The sequence below is a fragment of the Leptosomus discolor genome, chromosome 23 (assembly GCF_034619465.1).
Source record: "Leptosomus discolor isolate bLepDis1 chromosome 23, bLepDis1.hap2, whole genome shotgun sequence".
NCBI classification, from domain to species: domain Eukaryota; kingdom Metazoa; phylum Chordata; class Aves; order Leptosomiformes; family Leptosomidae; genus Leptosomus; species Leptosomus discolor.
Window position 1 is genome coordinate 3,569,251 of NC_141413.1, and position 19,375 is coordinate 3,588,625.

The 19,375-nt window shown below is 62.1% G+C and overlaps 2 protein-coding genes across 2 annotated transcripts; both read left to right on the top strand.

Moving 5' to 3' along the window:
- On the top strand, positions 1-4,638 carry TCF7L1 (transcription factor 7 like 1). Its single transcript, XM_086477047.1, has 9 exons — positions 1-168; positions 317-449; positions 1,406-1,508; positions 1,786-1,869; positions 2,308-2,451; positions 2,539-2,698; positions 3,626-3,733; positions 4,033-4,093; positions 4,169-4,638. The coding sequence occupies exons 1-9, from the start codon at positions 1-3 to the stop codon at positions 4,636-4,638; spliced, it is 1,431 nt and encodes a 476-aa protein (XP_086333173.1).
- A 7,630-nt stretch (positions 4,639-12,268) lies between these two features.
- TGOLN2 (trans-golgi network protein 2) lies at positions 12,269-18,975 on the top strand. The gene is made up of 4 exons (XM_086477048.1): positions 12,269-12,326; positions 12,750-14,323; positions 14,920-15,003; positions 18,934-18,975. The coding sequence occupies exons 1-4, from the start codon at positions 12,269-12,271 to the stop codon at positions 18,973-18,975; spliced, it is 1,758 nt and encodes a 585-aa protein (XP_086333174.1).
- Positions 18,976-19,375: the final 400 nt, after the last annotated feature.

A 19,375-nucleotide genomic window follows, 5' to 3' on the forward strand; every position in this document is an offset into this window, starting at 1 on the left:
ATGTTTTGGGGCCAGGGGGATGTTTTGGGGCTGGGGGGGGGTGTTTCGGGGCGGGCGGAGGGCATCAGCCCAGCTCTCCCGCAGTACCTGCAGATGAAGTGGCCGCTGCTGGACGTGCCCGCCGGCGCCACGCTGAAGGACAGCCGCTCGCCCTCGCCCGCACACTTGGTAAGAGCAGCCGGCTCCCCACGGAGGTGGTGGGTTTCCCACGGGGAAAACCCCACTCCAGCCCCCCAGGATGCTGATAGGATGCCCATGGGGGGGGGGGGAGGCTGTCAGTTCGCCCTCCCACGCGTTCTCCCTCGCTGCCCCGCAGTCGAACAAGGTCCCGGTGGTGCAGCACACCCACCCCATGCACCCGCTGACGCCGCTCATCACCTACAGCAACGACCACTTCTCGCCAGGCTCGCCGCCCGGCCACCTCTCGCCGGAGATCGACCCGAAGACGGGTGAGCGCAGGGAAAGTGGGGGGGGGACACGACATACCACCCAGCCTCGGCGGGGAAGGTGGGGGGACACCCAGCCTCGGCCGAGCTGGGGCGCGCTTGGGCGAGCAGAGGGACTGTGAGGGGGTGGGTGCCGTGCTGGGAGCGGGGGGCTCGCTGTCGGAGGGTCCCTTTGCTTCCTGGGTGGTCTGCACAGCCTTGGGCCGGCGTGGTGGGGAGGGGACGCGGGTGGTGGCCGGGGTTGGGTCTTCGCTTGGTCGCAGGTTTGGTTGTGGGGGGGAGGGATCCCTCCAGGTCTCCGTTATGGTTGTCTCGGCATCCTCTCCCCGTGCTGCAGGGAGGTGCTGGGAGGGAGATGGGGTGCTGGGAGGGAGATGGGGTGCTCAGAGGGGGATTGGGTGCTCGGAGGGAGATGGGATGCTTGGAGGAAGACGGGGTGCTCAGAGGAAGGTGGGGTGCTCAAAGGAAGGGTGCTTGGAGGAAGGTGGGGTGCTCAGAGGAAGGGTGTTCAGAGGAAGACGGAGTGCTCGGAGGAAGATAGGGTGCTCAAAGGAAGGTGGGGTGCTCAGAGGAAGGGTGCTCAGAGGAAGATGGGGTGCTCAGAGGAAGGGTGCTCAGAGGAAGACGGGGTGCTTAAAGGAAGGGTGCTCGGAGGAAGGGTGCTTGGAGGAAGATGGGGTGCTCAGAGGAAGGGTGTTCAGAGGAAGACGGGGTGCTCAGAGGAAGGTGGGGTGCTCAAAGGAAGGGTGCTTGGAGGAAGGGTGCTCGGAGGAAGATGGGGTGCTCGGAGGAAGATGGAGTGCTCAAAGGAAGGGTGCTCGGAGGAAGATGGGGTGCTCAAAAAAGATGGGGCGCTCAGAGGCTGACGAGGAGCTCGGAGGCCAGCGGGCCGCTCCGAGGCTGCCATGTCCCTGTTTTAACGCCGCTTCCCCTCCCTCCCTCCCTCCCTCCCTCCGCAGGAATCCCGCGGCCGCCGCACCCGTCCGAGCTGCCCCCCTACTACCCGCTGTCGCCGGGAGCCGTGGGCCAGATCCCGCACCCGCTGGGCTGGCTCGTGCCGCAGTAAGGACGGGCTTGGCCCTGGGCTGGGGGCTCGCACCCCCCTCCGTGTCCCTGTCCCCGCTCCCGTGCGCCCCACGTCCCCCTGAGACCCTCCTCCTCTTCCCTCTACCAGCTCAGTGGGATGCCGAGGGCTCCCGCGGGGGGTGGGAAGGGAGGGGCTCCCCCCCCGCTGGAAAATTTGGGAATCACCAGGATGGAGATCAGCAGGAGACCAGTCCGAGGGCCCCCGTGAACTGGGGAGGGGTATTTTTTCCCACTAAAGCTTGTGCGTTCGCAGGCAAGGACAGCCCGTGTACTCCATCCCGCCCGGCGGCTTTCGGCACCCCTACCCCGCCCTCGCCATGAACGCCTCCATGTCCAGGTGGGTCTCGGCAGGGACGAGGGACCTTCCTTGGGCGTCCCGGCGCGGGCAGCGGGTTTTTGGTCGCTGAGGACGATGCGGGACTCAGCCCTGCAGCAGCATCGGCGGTGGGTGCTCCTGGGGAGACGCCACTCAGACCAGGTCCAGGAGGTCGTGGTGGCCTCCTCAGCCAAAAATGCAACCCAGGAGGGTGCAGATGGTCCCCATGGGTGGGGGGAAAGTGACACCCCATGGGCTCATGGCATCGCTGAGGTTGGTCCGTGTTGCTGTCCTGCATGAGCTGGGCTGGGATCCAGCGTAAAACCAGACCCCCAGCCGGGTTGAGGCTGGTGGTGTCTTGACCCAGGAGGTTCTCAGGAGGGTTTGGGGTGGAACCCGGGGGCTGTTTTAGCCCGTGGGGAGCTGACGAGCCCTCCCCTCCCGCTCCCTCCGCTGCAGTTTGATGTCCAGCCGTTTCTCCCCGCACATGGTCCCGCCGCCCGCCCACGGGCTGCACCCCTCGGGCATCCCGCACCCGACCATCGTCTCGCCCATCGTGAAGCAGGAACCCACCCAGCCCAGCGTCAGCCCTGGAGGCCACTCGTGAGTCGGGGACGGGACAGGAGCTGCTCCCCTGGGTGCTCCGCGCAGGGCAGAGCGGGTCCTGACCCGCCGCCCCGCTCGTTGCAGGAAATCCCCCGTCACTGTGAAGAAGGAGGAGGAGAAGAAACCCCACATCAAGAAGCCGCTCAACGCCTTCATGTTGTACATGAAGGAGATGAGGGCCAAGGTGGTGGCCGAGTGCACGCTGAAGGAGAGCGCCGCCATCAACCAGATCCTGGGCAGACGGGTACGGGCACCGGCATCGGCTTCGCGCCCACGTGCTGTCCCCCTTTGTCACCTTAAAACGGCTGCCAGCCCCCTTTACTCCACCTCTCCCCGTGCCTCGGTCCCTTGACCTGGGGCATCGCCAGCCCACGAGGTCCCAGGGGGCTGGTGGGGACCTGGGTGGCCACAGGACAGGGCGGGCTGGGAGCTCTGCAGCCCCAGGGCAGCGTGTCCTCGGGGCCAGCGGCGTGGTTTTGGGGCTTGCAGCATGACCTTGGGGTTTGCAGCGTGGCTTTGGGGTTGGCAGCGTGGCTTTGGGGCTTCCAGCATGGCTTTGGGGCTTCCAGCGTGGCTTTGGGGCTTCTGGCATGGTTTGGGGGCTTGAAGAGTGGCTTTAGGGTTTTCTGTGTTGTTTTGGCATTTCCAGCATGGCTTTGGGGTTTGCAGTGTTGTTTTGGGGCTTGCAGCGTGGCTTTGGGGCTTCCAGTACGGTTTTGGGGCTTCTAGTGTGGCTTTGGGGTTTGTAGCATGGCTTTGGGGTTTGCAGTGTGGCTTTGGGGCTTCTGGCATGGTTTTGGGGCTTGAAGAGTGGCTTTGGGTTTTCCAGCGTAGTTTTGGGGCTTGCAGTGTTGTTTTGGGGCTTCCAGCACGGCTTTGGGATTTCCAGCGTGGCTTTGGGGCTTCCAGCGTGGCTTTGGGGCTTCCAGCATGGCTTTGGGACTTCCAGCGTGGCTTTGGGGCTTCTGGCATGGTTTTGGGGCTTGCAGCATGACTTTGAGGTTTCCGGTGTGGTTTTGGGATTTGCAGCGTGGCTTTGGGTTTTCCAGCATAGTTTGGGGGCTTACAGCGTTGTTTTGGGGCTTCCAGCGTGGCTTTGGGGTTTGCAGCGTGGCTTTGGGGTTTGCAGCGTGGCTTTGGGGTTTGCAGCGTGTCCTTTCTCCCCCTGCAGTGGCACTCGCTGTCGCGGGAGGAGCAGGCCAAGTACTACGAGCTGGCGCGGAAAGAGCGGCAGCTGCACTCGCAGCTCTACCCGACGTGGTCGGCGCGGGACAACTACGTAAGCGCGGCCTCCCCCAAGCCCTGCGGCCACCAGGACCGGCCGGGAGGAGCTCTCCTCGCCTGTCCCCTTGCCAGGCTCCCGGCTGGCTCCTCTCCCGGGGGTTGCTTGCGGTGCTCGGCGTGTGGGTGCTGGGCGGTGGTGCCGAGTCGCTGGGGATGCTCTGGTGCCGTCAGGAGCTCCTCCACCCCCGTGAGCCGCTCTGGGGCACCGTCAGCCCCGTTTCTCGCCCGTCGAGCAGCCCCCCAAGAGCTCGCCGGTGGCCCAAAGCCACGTCAGGACTTTCTAATCTTTTCCAGGGCAAGAAAAAGAAGAGAAAGCGAGAGAAGCTGGCCCAGCAGCAAAGCCACGACACGGAGAGTGAGTATCCCCCCCCGCCAGCCTCCTCCCTCCGCCGGCGCTCGGCCGCTCACGCCGCCCCTCGTCCTCCCGCAGGCTCCCTGGCGGCCAAGAGCAAGAAGCCGTGCGTGCCGTACCTGCCGGCCGAGAAACCCTGCGACAGCCCCGCGTCCTCTCACGGCAGCATGCTGGATTCGCCCGCCACGCCGTCGGCCGCCCTGGCCTCCCCGGCCGCGCCGGCTGCCACCCACTCGGAACAGGCTCAGCCCCTCTCGCTCACCACCAAGCCGGAGGCCAGGGCGCAGCTCGCCGTGCATTCGGCCGCCTTCCTCACGGGCAAAGGCGCCTCTTCTTCTTCCTCCTCCTCTTCTTCCTCCTCTTCCTCCTCCTCGAGCCTCGGCAGCCCGCCCTCGCTCCTCTCCAGGCCCATCCCCTTCACCTCGGTGCCCTCCACGGCTCTCCTGGCCTCGCCTCCGTCCTTCGCGGCCGCCATCCCGTCCCCGCAGGCTGCCCTGGCCGTGCTGCAGACGCAGCCCCTTTCCCTGGTCACCAAACCCGCTGACTAAGGGAAAAAAACTCGTCCCCCTGCCCCTCGGCCCGTCCCGTCCGTCCCCTCCCTGCTGTACGTTGCAGAAGCCACAATCAAGATTCAAATGCAGCCAAAACCATTATTGGTCAATATTTGACCCTTTCTGAACTCTTTTTGTAAGCAGACTCTGGAGAAAGGGGGTTTCTGCTCAGAGCTGCTGCCAGCAGTCGACCTAAAGACCATTTTTATTAAAAAAAAGGAAAAAAAGGCAAAAAAAAAAAGGAAAATCAACCCTCCACAAGCTGCCGACGACGGAAATCTCCTGCAAGCTGACCGCGGGCGCCAGCCAAGTGCCCGGCGCTGCCGGAGGGCATGGGGATGCCAACGGCCCGGCGCTCCCACGCCACGGGGATGCCGGCACCGAAGGCGGCAGGCGTCGAGCTGGGGCCGGTGCTCCATCCTGGAGGCGAGAGCAGAAACGCCGGCGACCGACCCGGTGCCTCCGGGTGCTCCCGAGTCCGCCCGTCCTGCGGCGATCGCCTTCGCGCCGGCCCGGCGAGGCGCCGGGTCCTGCCCTGAGGAGGCTGCACCGTCGGCCCGGCTCCTTCCCGCGGGCGTGCTGGGGCGGGCAGGATCCGGGGCTGAGCCCTGGGTGGGAGGGTTTTCCCCTTGACCCCCCCTGTTATTTTTCACAAAAGGAAATAAAACTACAGCTGCAACTCGCTGCGTGAGCGTGGTCAGTGGGGGAAGCGCTCGCTCCTCGCCCGGCGCCGCCGCGTTCTCCCCGCCGGCGCTTGGACGTCTCCGTGCCTCGGGAAGCAGCCCGGGATGGGGCTGCGCTCCAGCTCCCGAGCGGGGCGCAGGGCCAGGCATGGCCCCAGCCCGAAAGCATCACCCGGCCGCCCCCGTCGATGGGCCCAGGGTGATTTTGGGGTGTCTGTCACAAAGCTGTGATGGAGCGAGCGGGCGGCGTACGTTCGCTGGAGAGATCCGGGCAGGAGGATGCAGGGGATTAGGTAAACCAGTTCAAGGGGTGCCCGAGAAGCCGAGGAGTGGGAGTTACTGGTGTGTATCTTGCAGGCAGGAACTGCAGGATGCCCCGTGCCTGCTTCTTCCAAACCAGGGGTGAAAAGCCAGATGAGGACGCAAAAGGACCCGCACAAATGCACCCCAGGGTCACCCAGTGGATTTTTCAACCGATCTTGAGTTCTCGGCCAGTTCAACACTTGAGCTAATCAAGACGCTTCCACCTCACTGTATTTTTAACAGGAAAAAAAACTATCTCAAAGTTTTCCCGTTGAAAGTCACCGTTTTGTTTTCTGTTGCAGATTTAATTCCGAGCTGCGTCCGCCCAAAGGTGATTTGTGACGTTTATAGTCCCGTTTCGTTCCCCTTTTCTGCATTTCTTGGCCAATTTCCACTTCCCAGGACCCAACCTGGCTCCTCTCTACTTGCATGGTGGGAACCACGGTGTTCCCGGGCTCCCAGCCTGTGGCGGTGGGCAACGTCCACACCACCACCGTCAGTGATGGGCTGAGCCCTTCCCGCAGCTGCTGGCCCTTCGGCGCTCGGTTCGGTGGGTGGTTTTGCTCGTTTGGCGGAATAAACGACGCCGTCGCCTCCTGTCGTGACATTTCTCTTTTCCTTTCCAGCGCAGAGCTGCTGTGAGAAGCCACTGGGGAAGTATTTTTAGCCAACTGGAGCAGCAGCAGATGTCCATCTGCAGGTAGAGGGGAGAAGGGACCACCTCGGTGTCTCGTCCTTAAGGAAGACGACGTCGGCCTTGACCAGATGTTGGGCGAGCCGAGCGCGTGCCAGGGGACAACGCTGGCACCTCTGTAACCCCAGCGAAGCCACCCAGATTCGAGGATTCCTATCTCCACGTTGGAGCTGGGCAGAATCACCAAAAAAGTGCGGCCGAGCGATGCCCCCCGCTATGGGTGCGGACAAGAGCGCAGCCTGGAGCCCTGGCACGAGCATCGGGGAGACGCTCGGGGCGAACACCGGCTCCCGTAACCTTGTGGAAGCTCCGGATGCCAACACCGGCGGTGCCCTCAGCAGCAGCACAGCTTCCCCCATCCAGCTGAGGCTCATCTTCTGGCCTGGAAGCCACAGCTTCAGCTCACAGCTCAGAGCATCCCGGCGGGGCGGTAGCTCCCAAAATCGTTGCCCCAAGGCTAGACGAGAGCCTCGAGCAGGCAGAGGAGCCTGCAGCAGACCCAGCTCCCTCTTGGGGGCCACCACCAAAGCCTCTGAGCACGAGAAAGTGCCTGGAGCATCTTGCTTCACTGTCGCACCCAAGACAGCCCCAAGCCCCGTAGGCGTTTCCGTTCCGCGTGCAAAATTGCCCAAAGTTCTTGCTTTCAAGGAACGAATCTGGAACCGCCGGGATGGGGCACGATTCCTCCGCAGCGGCACCCGAGAGGACCAGCCGCGACGCCTTAATTAATGGCATCCTGATAGCGTGTCGCGCGGCCGTGCGAGACCCAGGGCTGAGAGGATTAGAGTGTCACCGCAAACGTGCGTGGCTGTCGTTTGAAAAGAGGCGAAACGTGGCTTTTTTTTCAGAGGGGCTGTTCCAAGAAACCGGTTTTCTGCGAGGAACGTCTGGCTCGCACGCAGCCGCGCTCGCCCCAACACCGGGAGCGGGCTGCAGACAAACAACTGCTTGAATTAGATTTCATGGGAAATTAAAGGCATGAAGAGACCTGTCACAAGAATTAAAGCCTGAACCGGAGCCAGACAGCTTCAAACAGATGTTGGACTTCAGCAGGAGAATATTTCTTTGTTTTACTCGGCATTTTCCCATACAGAGAAGGAACATCTGTTCCGACGCTTTCGCAGTGCTCCTGAAATGAGATGGGCTTGGATTACCCCGTGCTAGAAGAGAAGCAACTGGCCACCAAAGCCCTCTTGGCTTCGCTCCTCCTGGAGGAGAGGGCAAGACCGGTTGAACACGCTGAAGCTGTCTTAGTTGAACCAGGCTGATCGTGCCCTTCACGCTGGCAGCGATGCGGCTGGGTGGAAATGTTGCGTTCGGACGGGTTATCGGTACCAAACTGATTCCTTAGCAGGGTTTCTTTGTCCCCTGGGGTGTCGTTCAACAAGAGGAAAATGCTGGGGTTTGCCTTTTTTTGCAGAAAACCCCGAAAATCCAGTGTTTCAGCATGGGCTGTTGTGGCATGGAGGTCTTGGTAGCCCCTCTGCTCTTTTTTGGACAAGTTCTAGGCTGTATTTCTGACGATGCTTAACTTATCCTCAGACCCGGGAGCCAAAATCGAGCCAGGCAGCCCAGGGTGCAGAGCAGAGCCGTGCGTGGAGGTCCTGGGGAGCTCTCTACCAGTGTTTCCCAGTTACAAGAATTCCCTTCTCAAACTTGCAACAAAACCCCAATTTTGCAGCCAAGGATTCCTGATTTTTCCTTTGGTCCCCTGAGAAAACGAGGCGTCCGCCACTGCACACTCCCTGGTCCTGCTTTGTAGGTGACTTTTTTCCCACAGAGTGCATCCCAACCACGTCCAACGAAGGGGAGAAGATCAGGGAGGGAATGCAATGGTGTCCTGCAGAGAGTTAGCAGCAGAAGGATGGGATAGAAGAGCAGGGAGACGCGGGTCAGCCGGATCCTGCCACAGCTGGGACGGGGGACGTCGTGCCGCCCCCGAGGTCCCCGTTGCTCTCCCGGCTGTGGCAGACGTTGGCGGGCACAGGCACCGGGGCTCAGCCGCGGCTCTGCAGAGGTGGGGTGAGGTGGCCCTGCTCGCTGGGGGTTTGCCGTCCTCTCCAGCGGCGGACGTCCCCGTAGAAGGTGCCGAGAGGCAGCAGGAGGTACGGCCGGGCGGGAGAGCCGGGAGCAGCCGGGCGGATGGTGAAGCCGGGATGGAGAACGGGCGGCGGCGTCCTCGGGAGACACCCGTTGGCCATCATCCCCCCCCGTTGCCAGAGGGAAACCGCGGTCAAGAAGCGCCCGACGTCTCCTGGCCGGGAACGCTCCGGGTGAGCAACGACGGCAGCGCCGGGCTGGGGGCGGCCGCGGAGCCGGGCTGCGTCGCACCAGGGACGCCTGCGAGTCCTTCCCGGTCCCAAAACGCGGCAAGAAAACGTTTAAAACCTCGATGAAACGGTGCCATTTGTGTGACGAACCCGGCCCTAAACTCGCCGCAGCCATCGGGGGGGTTTTCTGGCCGGGAGCTGGCGAACGTCTCGTTAAGAGCTTGTCAAGAGCCGACTTGTGGGAGAGCTCGCTCGGGGGCGCGGGCAGCATCTGGGAGCCAGCTTGGTGCTTTCCCTGCTTGTTTTTGGGAGCGGGGTTACTTCTGTCACCTCCGTCCGCTCGCTTAATTGCAGCCATCTTGATCCAACGGCCCCCAGCCCCCTCTCCCTCCGCAGCTCCGGCTATTCACTAATTGAAATGCCTAATGAGGTCCCAGGGGTCTCCTGCAGAGATGGAGCTAATTAGGGGCTCCGCCGCAAACCCGGCGAGCGGCAGCAAATGAAACGATGGTTTCCTCGAACCTGCGCTTTTTTTTTTGGCGAGGGGCCGGCGGGGGGGGGGTGGGGGGGAGGGCGCACCAGATGTCCCGGTTCCCCCGCGCCGCACCGGGGCAAGGCTGGCGCGCCGTGGACGCCAGGCTCCTGCCAAAGCAGCTGGTGCAGAGGCAGCAGCTACACTTAATACATTTTAATTAGCATCATTAAATTCTTCCATTTGCTAATTGTTTCTCCTTTTGATCCTTTATCCTGACCAGATTAGCCCTCGGGGGGGTGGGGGGGGGGGGGGGAGGGATGGGATGGGATGGGGGATGCAGACGCTTCTGACAAGGTGAGGACTTGATTATCTCCGAGGGCAGCGTTGTCACCAGACCTTGGGAGGCCACAGCGGAACGTCGGTGCTAAATTAAAAGCCAGATTTGTGCGTCTAGCCTGTTCTTGGCCGTCAGAAGGAGTCGTCCCCCCCTCCAAAAAGCGCCGTCGCCGAAGGATTTATGAGAAGGGACAGCACCAAGCAAAACCTCGCCCGAGTCTGGATGTGAAGGGGATGTTTTTCAGGTGATAAAGGACCAGCAGCTGCCACCCCGTTGAGTGGGACCGAAGGAGAATTTCCTCCTCCTGCTTTGCAGCAGACAGAGATGATAATAATAACAATAATAATAATAATCCTCCATCCTCCTTCTTTTCCTCCTACCAATCCACATCCGTGTAACTGAGCCGAAGCCAGAAGCAACTTCCTCGTTGTCCACGGGGACGGCAGCTTCCCGTTCCTCGGGCTGTGCGGCCGCACCGAGGTGACGGGAGGTCGCTGGCCGTGTTTATCCCGTTTTAGCCAAGAAAACTGCCGAAGGCCAACGAGCCCGGTGTGAGCCACCAGGCGCCGAGCTGATGTCAGCCTCGTACTCGGTCTTTCGGGCAGAATTCTGTTCCCGGATGCATTGTTGTAAATCCAGAGGAACTTGGCCTCCGTTCAGTTGCTTTTGACTTCCAGGGGCGTGAGTGAAAGCCGAACTGGCTGGGCATGAGAAATAGCCTCGCTTGACTGTTTTAAATCTCAGCGAAAGCGTTGGGCCAACCCTTCTTCTGTCTCCTCGGAAAGGCGGGCGTGGGCAGAACGGAGCTGCTAGGGTCGTTGGAATGTCCTGAATTGACTGGAGGATTGGGGAAAGTGAAAAAAAAGAAGAAGAATCAACCACATAATCCACCGTGCTCTGAGGCCAAGTCAGGATTATTCCCCAAAGCTTTATCGCCGTGCGGGGCTCGTTGGGTTTGCATGTCGGGATATTTTTGTGCGGTTTAGCGTTAAACGGACGGACCGGCGCAGCGAACGAGTTCGTGGTGTTGTGGCGAAGCCTTCTGGCGGCACGTGAGGCTTCGCTGCGTGTCTCTCGGCGCTCAGCGCCGCGGGGCACCGCGGTAGGGGTGAGACGGCTCCCGTGACACCGAGCAATCGCGGGAAGCATGCGTGGCCTGGAGCGGTTAAGCACCCGGGAAGTTCGTCCTGGGTGGAGATGAAGGCAAATCCGTGGATCTAAAAGGAAAGAAGGGAGATGACGGGGAGGACGGATCGGGATTGTCACTACTAAGCCAGATCACAGAGCCTTGGTGGCATCTGGAAAGCTGACCTCAAAGGTCTAGCTGGGTTGGGAAAGGACAGGCAGGGAAAAAGCTGGAGATTATGCACCCCCATGCTGACGTCCCTAAAGAGAGGGAGACAGACCCATGCAAGGTCACTGGGTGGCAGTGATGAAGACGAGGAAGACCCAGGAAGAACGTCCGGAGCTCTTTGTTTTACCAGGAGCCCCAAAAAGCCACGGCTCAGCAGACATCTGGTGGCATAGGAATGCAGCAGGAGGCAAATGCTCTGGGAAAGTCTTGGCCAGCGGGTGGGGACAACTTCTGGACGCAGCAGGTGACGTACGGCTGGAAGGCGACCAGGGATGGCACCAACGCAAGGACACCCAGCGCCGCAGCCGCCTTGACTGGCTGCGGTGGGGTCGCAGTTCGTGGACCGGAGGACATCAAATCCACAGTAGAAGGACGATGGGTGGATTTGGGGCTCTTTCTACATTTGGGGTTTATCTGCATCAAGTACAGGCAGCAGAGCAGGAGGTGGGATTATCAGTAAGACACGACGAGCTGTTCTGCTGACCAAGCTGGAGGATCATCCCCAATTTTGGGCAGTACCCTTCAAGGTGTGGAGCGCCCGGGGAAAGCCCAGACGAGGGCAAGAACCCAACCTGCAGGAAAAGATGGACATTCAGTGCAGAGAAGGGAGACAGAACGGTCTTCAACAGATAAAATAGCTACAGAAGAAAGGAGCAAATCGTCCTCGGTGCCCACAGAGAGCCAAAAGCTGCTTTGCTGCTGCCGGTGGGAAGAGCTGTAGTTGAACAGGACGTGTCCAGCCTGGCTAAAAATTGAAAAATTAAAGCTTATCGGAGCCGTCGGACTGGCCATGCTCCCCGATGTGGCCGTTGTCCTCGGGAGCACTTTCGGGAAGCAGCCCTGAGCCAAAGGGAGGGAAATCGGCCCCGATTTCCCGCCAGCCGCCCCCCACCACAGCCTGTTTCCCCCCCCCCCCAGGATGGAGGTGCCCGCAGGGCCGGGCCGGGCCAGCCGGGCGGGATGGGGGGAGGGCAGGCCGGGCCCTGGTTCCTCGGGGACCCCAAAAGGGCAGGTTTGACGTCAAAAATGCCGCTTTTCCCCCAAAGATGGAGGGGGTTTGGCGAGAGCTGGGCCCGGGGGGAGGCCTGGGCTGGGGGCCAGGCCTGGAGGGCTAGCCCCGCCCTTAATTTGCATAAGCCCCACCCCATTTGAGAGAGCAGCAGCCTGATTGCCCTAAGCCACACCCCCGTTCGCCACAAGCCCCGCCCTAATTCATCCAGGCCCCGCCCCTAGCCTCCCTAAACCCGCCCCCGCTTCTCAGCAAGCCCCGCCTCGGTCTTAGCAAGCCCCGCCCACGGGTCGCCCCAAGCCCCGCCCCCGCGTCTTCTTAAACCCCGCCCCAGCCGCCCCCAGCCCCGCCTCCTTCCCGTGTCTCCTACCCCTGCGCGGCCGTTCCCGCTCCCGCCTCCCCGCTCTCGCGAGATCTCCACCCGGAAGTAGCGCCCGCCCCACCGGAAGCGGAAGCGGGCAGGCCGGCGGGTGGCGGTGAGGGCCGGTGCTGCGGGGCCGCCATGGCGCTGCGGCTGCTCCTGCTGCTCTTCGCGCTCTGCGCCGCCGCCCGGGTCGAAGGTGAGAGGGCGGCTGGGGCGGCCCTGCGGTGCCCGGGGCGGGGGAGGGCGGTGAGAGGGGCCTGGGACCGGTGGGGGGCCGGGCCGGGCCGGGGGCGCTGGGGCGGAACCGGCGGGGAAGGCCCCGGGCTGGGGTCGCGGTCGGGCCGGGCTCTCGGTAGTGCCGGGGAGGGGGAGTAGCGAAGCCAGGGCAGCGCTCGCCCTCGGGCCGGGGGCGGTTTGCCGCGGGCGGGTGGTTTGCCGCGGGGGTTCGCGGGGTGGGAGCCCCGCGGAGGGGCCGTGGGGGCTCCCTCGGGGCACCGTGCGCCCCTTGCCGGGGGGGTTGGGCAGCAGCGGGGCTGCGGTGGCCGGGGAGGTGGCTCAGGCCGGCAGACACGCCGCTCGCAGCCCCCCGTGACCGTGAGCTCTGTGTGTTTGCTGACAGCCGGTGGGACGGAGCAAACCGACTCCAGCAACGCTTCTGGGGGCGCTGGGGGATCCCACCAGTCTGGAGCATCTGCGGGAAATGGGCAGACGGTTACATCCCCCGGGAGCAAAGAGCAGCGCTCTGGGGCGGGCGTATCGGGCGCAGAGAACGCGGGGAACGGGAGGACGACGGCTGAGAGCCAGAACGGCGTGAGCGCGTCTGACCCCGGGAGCGAGACGGAGAAGCACACCGGGAGCCAGAGGGATGGTGGCCAAGGCGGCAGTCAGGGTGACCACACTCAGGGTGGCGAGGACAGCAGCACAAGTCACCAAACCAACACACATGGCGGCAGTGCTGGCAACCAGGGTGACGGCAACCAGGGCCAGGGCAATGGTGGGGAAAACCAGGTCGAGGACTCTCAGAAGGAGGACACTCAGAAGGAGGACGAGGCTCAGAACGAGGAGGACACCAACAAAAGTAAGAACAACCAGCAGGACAGTGAGAACAAGGACAACCAGGACAGCGGCAACAACAACAACGGGGGCAGCAGTGACACAAACCAGGGCAATAATGACAAGAACCGAGGCAGCAACGGGGGTGGTAACGGTGAGAACCAGACAACCAACCAGGGCAGTAATGGCAGTAACCAGGGCAACAACCAGGATGGTAACAGCGAGAGCCAGACAAACAACCAGGATGGTAACGCCAAGAACCAGGGCAGTGGCAACAGTAACCAGGGCAACAGCCAGGGCAGTGGCAACCAGAACCAGGGCAGTGGCAACCAGAACCAGGGCAGTGGCAACCAGAACCAGGGCAGTGGCAACCAGAACCAGGGCAGTGGCAACCAGAACCAGGGCAGTGGCAACCAGAACCAGGGCAGTGGCAACCAGAACCAGGGCAGTGGCAACCAGAACCAGGGCAACAACCAAGGCAGTGGCAACCAGAACCAGGGCAACAACCAAGGCAGTGGCAACCAGAACCAGGGCAACAACCAGGGCGGTGACAACCAGAACCAGGGCAACCTGAACCAGGGCAACAACCAGGGCGGTGGCAACCTGAACCAGGGCGGTGGCAACCAGAACCAGGGCGGTGGCAACCAGAACCAGGGCGGTGGCAACCAGAACCAGGGCGGTGGCAACCAGAACCAGGGCGGTGGCAACCAGAACCAGGGCGGTGGCAACCAGAACCAGGGCAACAACCAGGGCAACAACCAGAACCAGGGCGGTGACAACCAGAACCAGGGCAACAACCAGGGCGGTGACAACCAGAACCAGGGCAACAACCAGGACAGTGACAACCGTAACCAGCCCAACAACCAGGGCAATGATGACGACAACCAGGCCAAGAACCAGCGTAATCCAAACTCCTCCACTGCCGGCGGCAACAGCTTTCCAGAAGATGAAGAAAACCCCGCAGAGGAAGAGGATGGGGCCAAGGGCAGCAGCGACACCTCCTCTGTTCACCAGGAGGGCGAGCAGAGCGCTCCCTCCCCACCCCGGGCGCCGGCGGAGAGCAGCCACTTCTTCGCCTACCTGGTGACCACGGCCGTGGTCGTGGCGGCGCTGTACGTCGCCTACCACAACAAGCGCAAGGTGGGTGGGTGTACCCCGGCCCTGCCCCGGGCTCTCGGGGTCCCCCCCCGTGCTCGGGAGCTCCCTCCCCCCTCACCGCCCCGGCCCCAGACCCGTCGGTGCCAAACCTTTCCCCTCGGCCTTCTCTCGCTCCCCGCGGCGGGGGTTTGGTTGGGGTTTGAGCTGCGGCCTCAGCGGCTTTGGGGGGGTCGGGTCTCTGTGGAACTGGGGTGGCCTCAGCTCGGGGGGTTGTTTGCAGCTGAGGGAGGTGAGAAGGAAAAGTGTGAAGTTACTGAGTGGTTCCTGTAGCTGCAGCTCGGCTGACGTAACTCGCTGGTGGGTTTTTCTCCTCCTGTAAAGCTCTTTTTGAGGCAGGAGAAAGAAAAACCAGATTCTTCCCGTTTTCTGCACGTCAGGCAAACCCCGTTATCACCCGCTTTGGAGCTTGGCTGGGTTTGTCTGTGGGCATTTAGCTCTTCCGAGGGCTTTTCCGAACGGAACGCGGTGGCTGGAAGGAGAGCGGCGCAGCTGGGCTTCGAAACCGCCCGCATTCGGAGCGAGACCCTCGTTCGGTCGCTGCCGTCCCGCTCACCTTCTCCCTGCTTCTCTCTCCAAAGATCATCGCTTTTGCCCTGGAAGGGAAAAGATCAAAAAGCGGCCGACGACCCAAATCTGGCGATTATCAGAGGTTGGATCAAAAGGTAAGAGCTGCCCGAAACGGGAGCCGGGAGGGTTGGGGTGGTGGAAACGCCGTAGATCAGCCTTTCCCGGTAGAAACGGTGACAAAACTCCTCCTCGGGTGGTTTTGGAGAGCGGATTTTGTAGCAAAAACCTCCCTCTTGGCCAGGGTTTTGCCAGAAAGTGGGAGCAACCGCGCTGAGAAGCGCTGGCAGAGCTCACGCAGGGCGGAGGTGTGTGAGTCTCGAGCCCGGGTTGTGCTTGAGGACAGCTCCTCGCCGACACAAGTGACTCTTTAAGGAAGTTTTTAGCGGGAGAAGGGTTGGATTCGGGGGGAATTCCTTTTCTTCTTCCCCTTGAAACTTTTTTCCCCTGCTCCCCTTGGAGTCTGATGTGTCTGTAGTTATTTTCTGCAGTGGGAAGAGGAGGAGACAAGGGGGGAAAAAAAATAAATGAAAAACCCAAATCCCCCGCGGCTGAACCTGGGGCTTTCCGAAGGGGGATGGGTGAGGAGCTGTTTTCAAGCACCGTGAGAGATTTTGCATATGAAGCTCAGGGCTTCCCCTTCCCCTGGCCGGGGCAGCCACCTGCGTGCCACGGGGACCGCCTGCCCGCTCGAGCGTCCCCGCTTCACCTCACCCCTATTTTGGGCGTTTGTTGCCTTTGCCACGAGCTCCCTCGGCCCCGAGGCTCGGCGCCGCAGCCAGGCGGGTCGGAAGAGCTGGGGTTGGGTTGGGAAGCTCATCCCAGCGGCTCAGCCCGCTCAAACCCGAGGAAAACCAACGCTGAGCTTCCCCCGTTGGCCGAACCTTTCTGTTTTCAGCTCTAGATCCCTCCCCGGCCGTTCGGTGGGACGATGAACACGCAGGAGCCCCGGGAAGGAGGGGAAATGCTTTTGGTTCACCCCTGCGCCCCGGTAACGTTCCACCTCGCGCTTCCTCCGCCTTTCCCCTCTCCCAGCAGCCCGCAGATGAACTGGTTTTGCTCTGGGGCCTCTGGCCTCCCGCCTGCAGCCCGGGGCAGGCCAGTCCCCAGCACTTGGCGGCACTTTCGGGTCCCGATGAAACGGGATTTGCCTTCTACTGTACGGACGTCTCCTCCTGGGGGGACGGGGGGATGGGGAAGGGGGGGGAGGTTTGGGGGAAATACCTGCCTGCGAAATGAGCCGTCTGCCTCTTCCCCATCCTGGAGCTGCCTTTGGAACCAGCACGGCCCCGCTCGGGCCGCGGACCTTCTCCTCTTCTGTCCCTTTGGATGCTAAAGCTCGGAGCGTGGTTGCCCTCGTTGGGAAACGATCTGCTGAGGACTCTGATCTGATCGATTTTTCTCTCTCTCTCTGGTGAAAGCCCACGTTAGAGTTGAACTTCTCAATTCTCCTCCGAGCTGGAGCTGTCCTTGGCCCCGGGGTTGGAGCTGAGACTCCCTCCCCCTTCAGCTCCACGCCGGGTCTGTTCCCTCCCGATCCCCAGAGTTCAGGGATTTGCGCTAACGGCGGCGGTTGTGGCTGGAGGCTGTGAGGGAGGGCGAGCTCAGCCGCTGGGCTGGGTGAAGCTGCCGGCCCTTCCCGCCTCAGAACCGCGGGATGGAGGCCCCGGAGTGTGTGTGTGTGTGTCCCCCCCGCCGCAGGAGCCTCCGCCAGCCGCAGAGCTCGCCGCGGCGGCGGCTCTCGCCGGAGAAGTGCTGCTTCCCCGCTTGGCTGGGGGCTGAGCACCCCTCGCCGCGGGAAACCCTCGCAGCCTGGCGGGTGGGCACCCTCCTGTTCACCCCGGGGCGTCTCCTCCCCGAGGTCACCCCCCTCGAGCAGGCCACCGGGATGGGCCAGGGCTCGTCCTCCAGCTGGCACGAGCTCCCGCGGCGCCGCCGGCTCCGGCTCGGAGGCGGTTTGGGCGGTGGAGTGGGCTCGGCGCCGAGCTGGCGGCTTTGGCCGGGCCGTGGGGCGTTGGGCCTGGGCCGTCCTGGGTGTGTTTAAGGCTGTGACACCTCTTGGTTCGTGAGTTGGAGCCGCGAGGGTTTATTTTTGTAGCTCTGTTCCAAAGAGAGGGGGGGGTTGAGCCGTTCCTGACGAGGGCCTCAAGTGCCTGCCCCGCTCCTGCTTTTTTTTTTTCTTAACCAAAATGGGCCGAAAAAACCAAGCATGAGGCCTCTGGAGCTCTTTGCCCGGGGACCTGCCTGCACCCAGAGCTCCTGCCAGCCGTGCAGGAGTCGCCCTCTCCGTGCCCTGGCCGTCCCGCTTGACCTGGGGGCCGGGGCCGCCCTTTTTCCGACCTTCCTGAGGTCGTGAACGATTGGGAATCCGCTCTGTGGTTGCTAAAAATAGCCGCGTTTGACGAGGGAAAAGGTGTTTCCTTGTCCCCACTGAAAGCTACGGCTGTATTTTTTTTTTTTTCCCTAGTGGTTCATCCCCCACAGAAGGGGGGAGAAGGGGCTTGACCCCCTCTTTAAAGAAAAATCCTTTTGTTTTTTTCCTCTTTGCCAGCGCAGAGAACAGGAGAGAGTCTCTTTTGGCTTTAAATACCTCTCAAGGTTTCCGTAGTGGCTTTTCCTGATGCTGAAAGCGCTCGCAGAAGCTGTTTTAGAGAAAAGGAGTGTGGAGGGAAGAGAAAAGGAAAACAAGCCTGGGAACACAACCCTTGGGGGGGGGAAATGTGCCTTCTGAGAAGGGTGGGAACTCCTACCACGAGACTCCTGTCTTGCAGCGGCCCCGCAGGACCAGTCCTCGCCCCTCGCCTCTGATTTGGGGGGGGGGGGGCTGGGGGAGAAACCCCCCCCTGTGAAATGCCACGTGCTGCTGAGCTGCTCGCTCCTGGATTCTTCCAGCCTCTGTGCTGTTGTCCTGCTTGGTCCTATTTTTGGTTTTAATCGAAAAACAATTTACAAAGGGGGTTTGGTGGGGTTTTTTTTTTCCCCCCCCACCGTCTGCTTGGCTTTGCATCCCACGAGCTTTTTCCAACGCCTTTCGGCGGGGCTGGAAGTGCCACCAGCAGCGGGACGAAGGCGGCGAGCTCCTCGGCCAGCGGGACCCCCGGCCTTTCGGTGGGGCGGAGCGCGAGCCCCGTCCTCCCGTGGCCGAGGGCGGTGGGAGCCGTGGGCCCGCTCGGTGCCCGCGGCGGCTCTGGCAAATCCCGGGCTGGGCAGGGGTTGGGGAGAGCAGAGCTCACCCCAGGCTGAAGGGGGGGGGGACACACACACGACTCCCCTCAACCCCTTCCTGCCCAGCATTCTCCGAGCTGCCCGGATCCACTGGGAGCCTCCCGGTTTGGCCGGTTTAACGCCCTTTAAATTTACGCCGCGTGTTTCGAGCGGGTCAGGGCGCGCCTGACCTTTCCCCTTGGGCCACGGCGTGTCTGGGAGCGGGCGGTGTCCGTCGGTACGGGGGTGGTTGGAGGGTTTTGCCAAACGTCGCCGCTCCCAGGCCGGCCGGGTTGGGGTCAGCGAGCGGTTTGTTCGCTGCTGCAGTGAGACGCGGCTTGCTTTGAAGGTTCTGAATTTTTATATTTCGCTGGACTTTCTTTCCACCCCCCACACCCCGTGTGATGAAGTCAATAAATGGATTTAAAAGAAAAACCCAACAAGCGTTGAGTTTCCACCCCTCTGTCTGCTTTGCGCGGTCCCCTCTGAAACCCGGCCGGTGAGTTCCTCTTTGCAGGGAAAAAAAGAAAAAAAAAAAAAAAGACTTGGTTTTAACAAACCCGCCGCTTTTCGAGCCAAGTGGTTCGGGTTCAAAGCTCTGCCTGACTCGATGGGCGCCGGCCAGCGTGGCCAACTCGCCCCGCAGCCGGAAGGAGCCGAGACAGGTTTCGGCCGAGAGCGGATCTGAGAAGTTTCCAGTCCGCTTCACCACCGCGGCGACCCCGTTCCCCCTGGCCGGCGCGCTCCCTCGGTGGGGACTTGACCTTTACATCGCTCCCAAAAGCTGCGGATCTTTCCTCTTGTATTTCTTCTTTCACCCACAGGGAGGCTCTGAGGAGGAGGCAGCCGGCATCCCAGCCCTCTGACTGGGAGAGACTGGAAAAGCCAGAGCCCGGTGGTGCAGCTTTCTGCTCCCCCCCCCCCAGGGTGAGAGCAGCTGCGTGGGAAGGGGAAGAGAAGGTGCCTCTGGGTACGCTCTGCTGCTGCTTCCTGCAGTGCATGGAGGAAACTTCCTCCTTTTCCCCCATTTTTTTCCCCTAAAAGCAGAACATCCCCTCCCCCCCGCGCTCTCCCCCAGCCTGGCTGGACACCAGCTGCCCGGCAGCGAGCGCAGAGGCCGGGCCGGCAGAAAGGGAAGGCTGCTTGTCGGCAGCGTTGCTGAGGGCGTGGGAGAGGGGAAAAGACGGTGGAAACGGGGGATTCAAATGAAAATTCTGCATTTTATCTGCACGTGGGGCTGGCGGATTGAGTGCTCGTCCCTGTCTT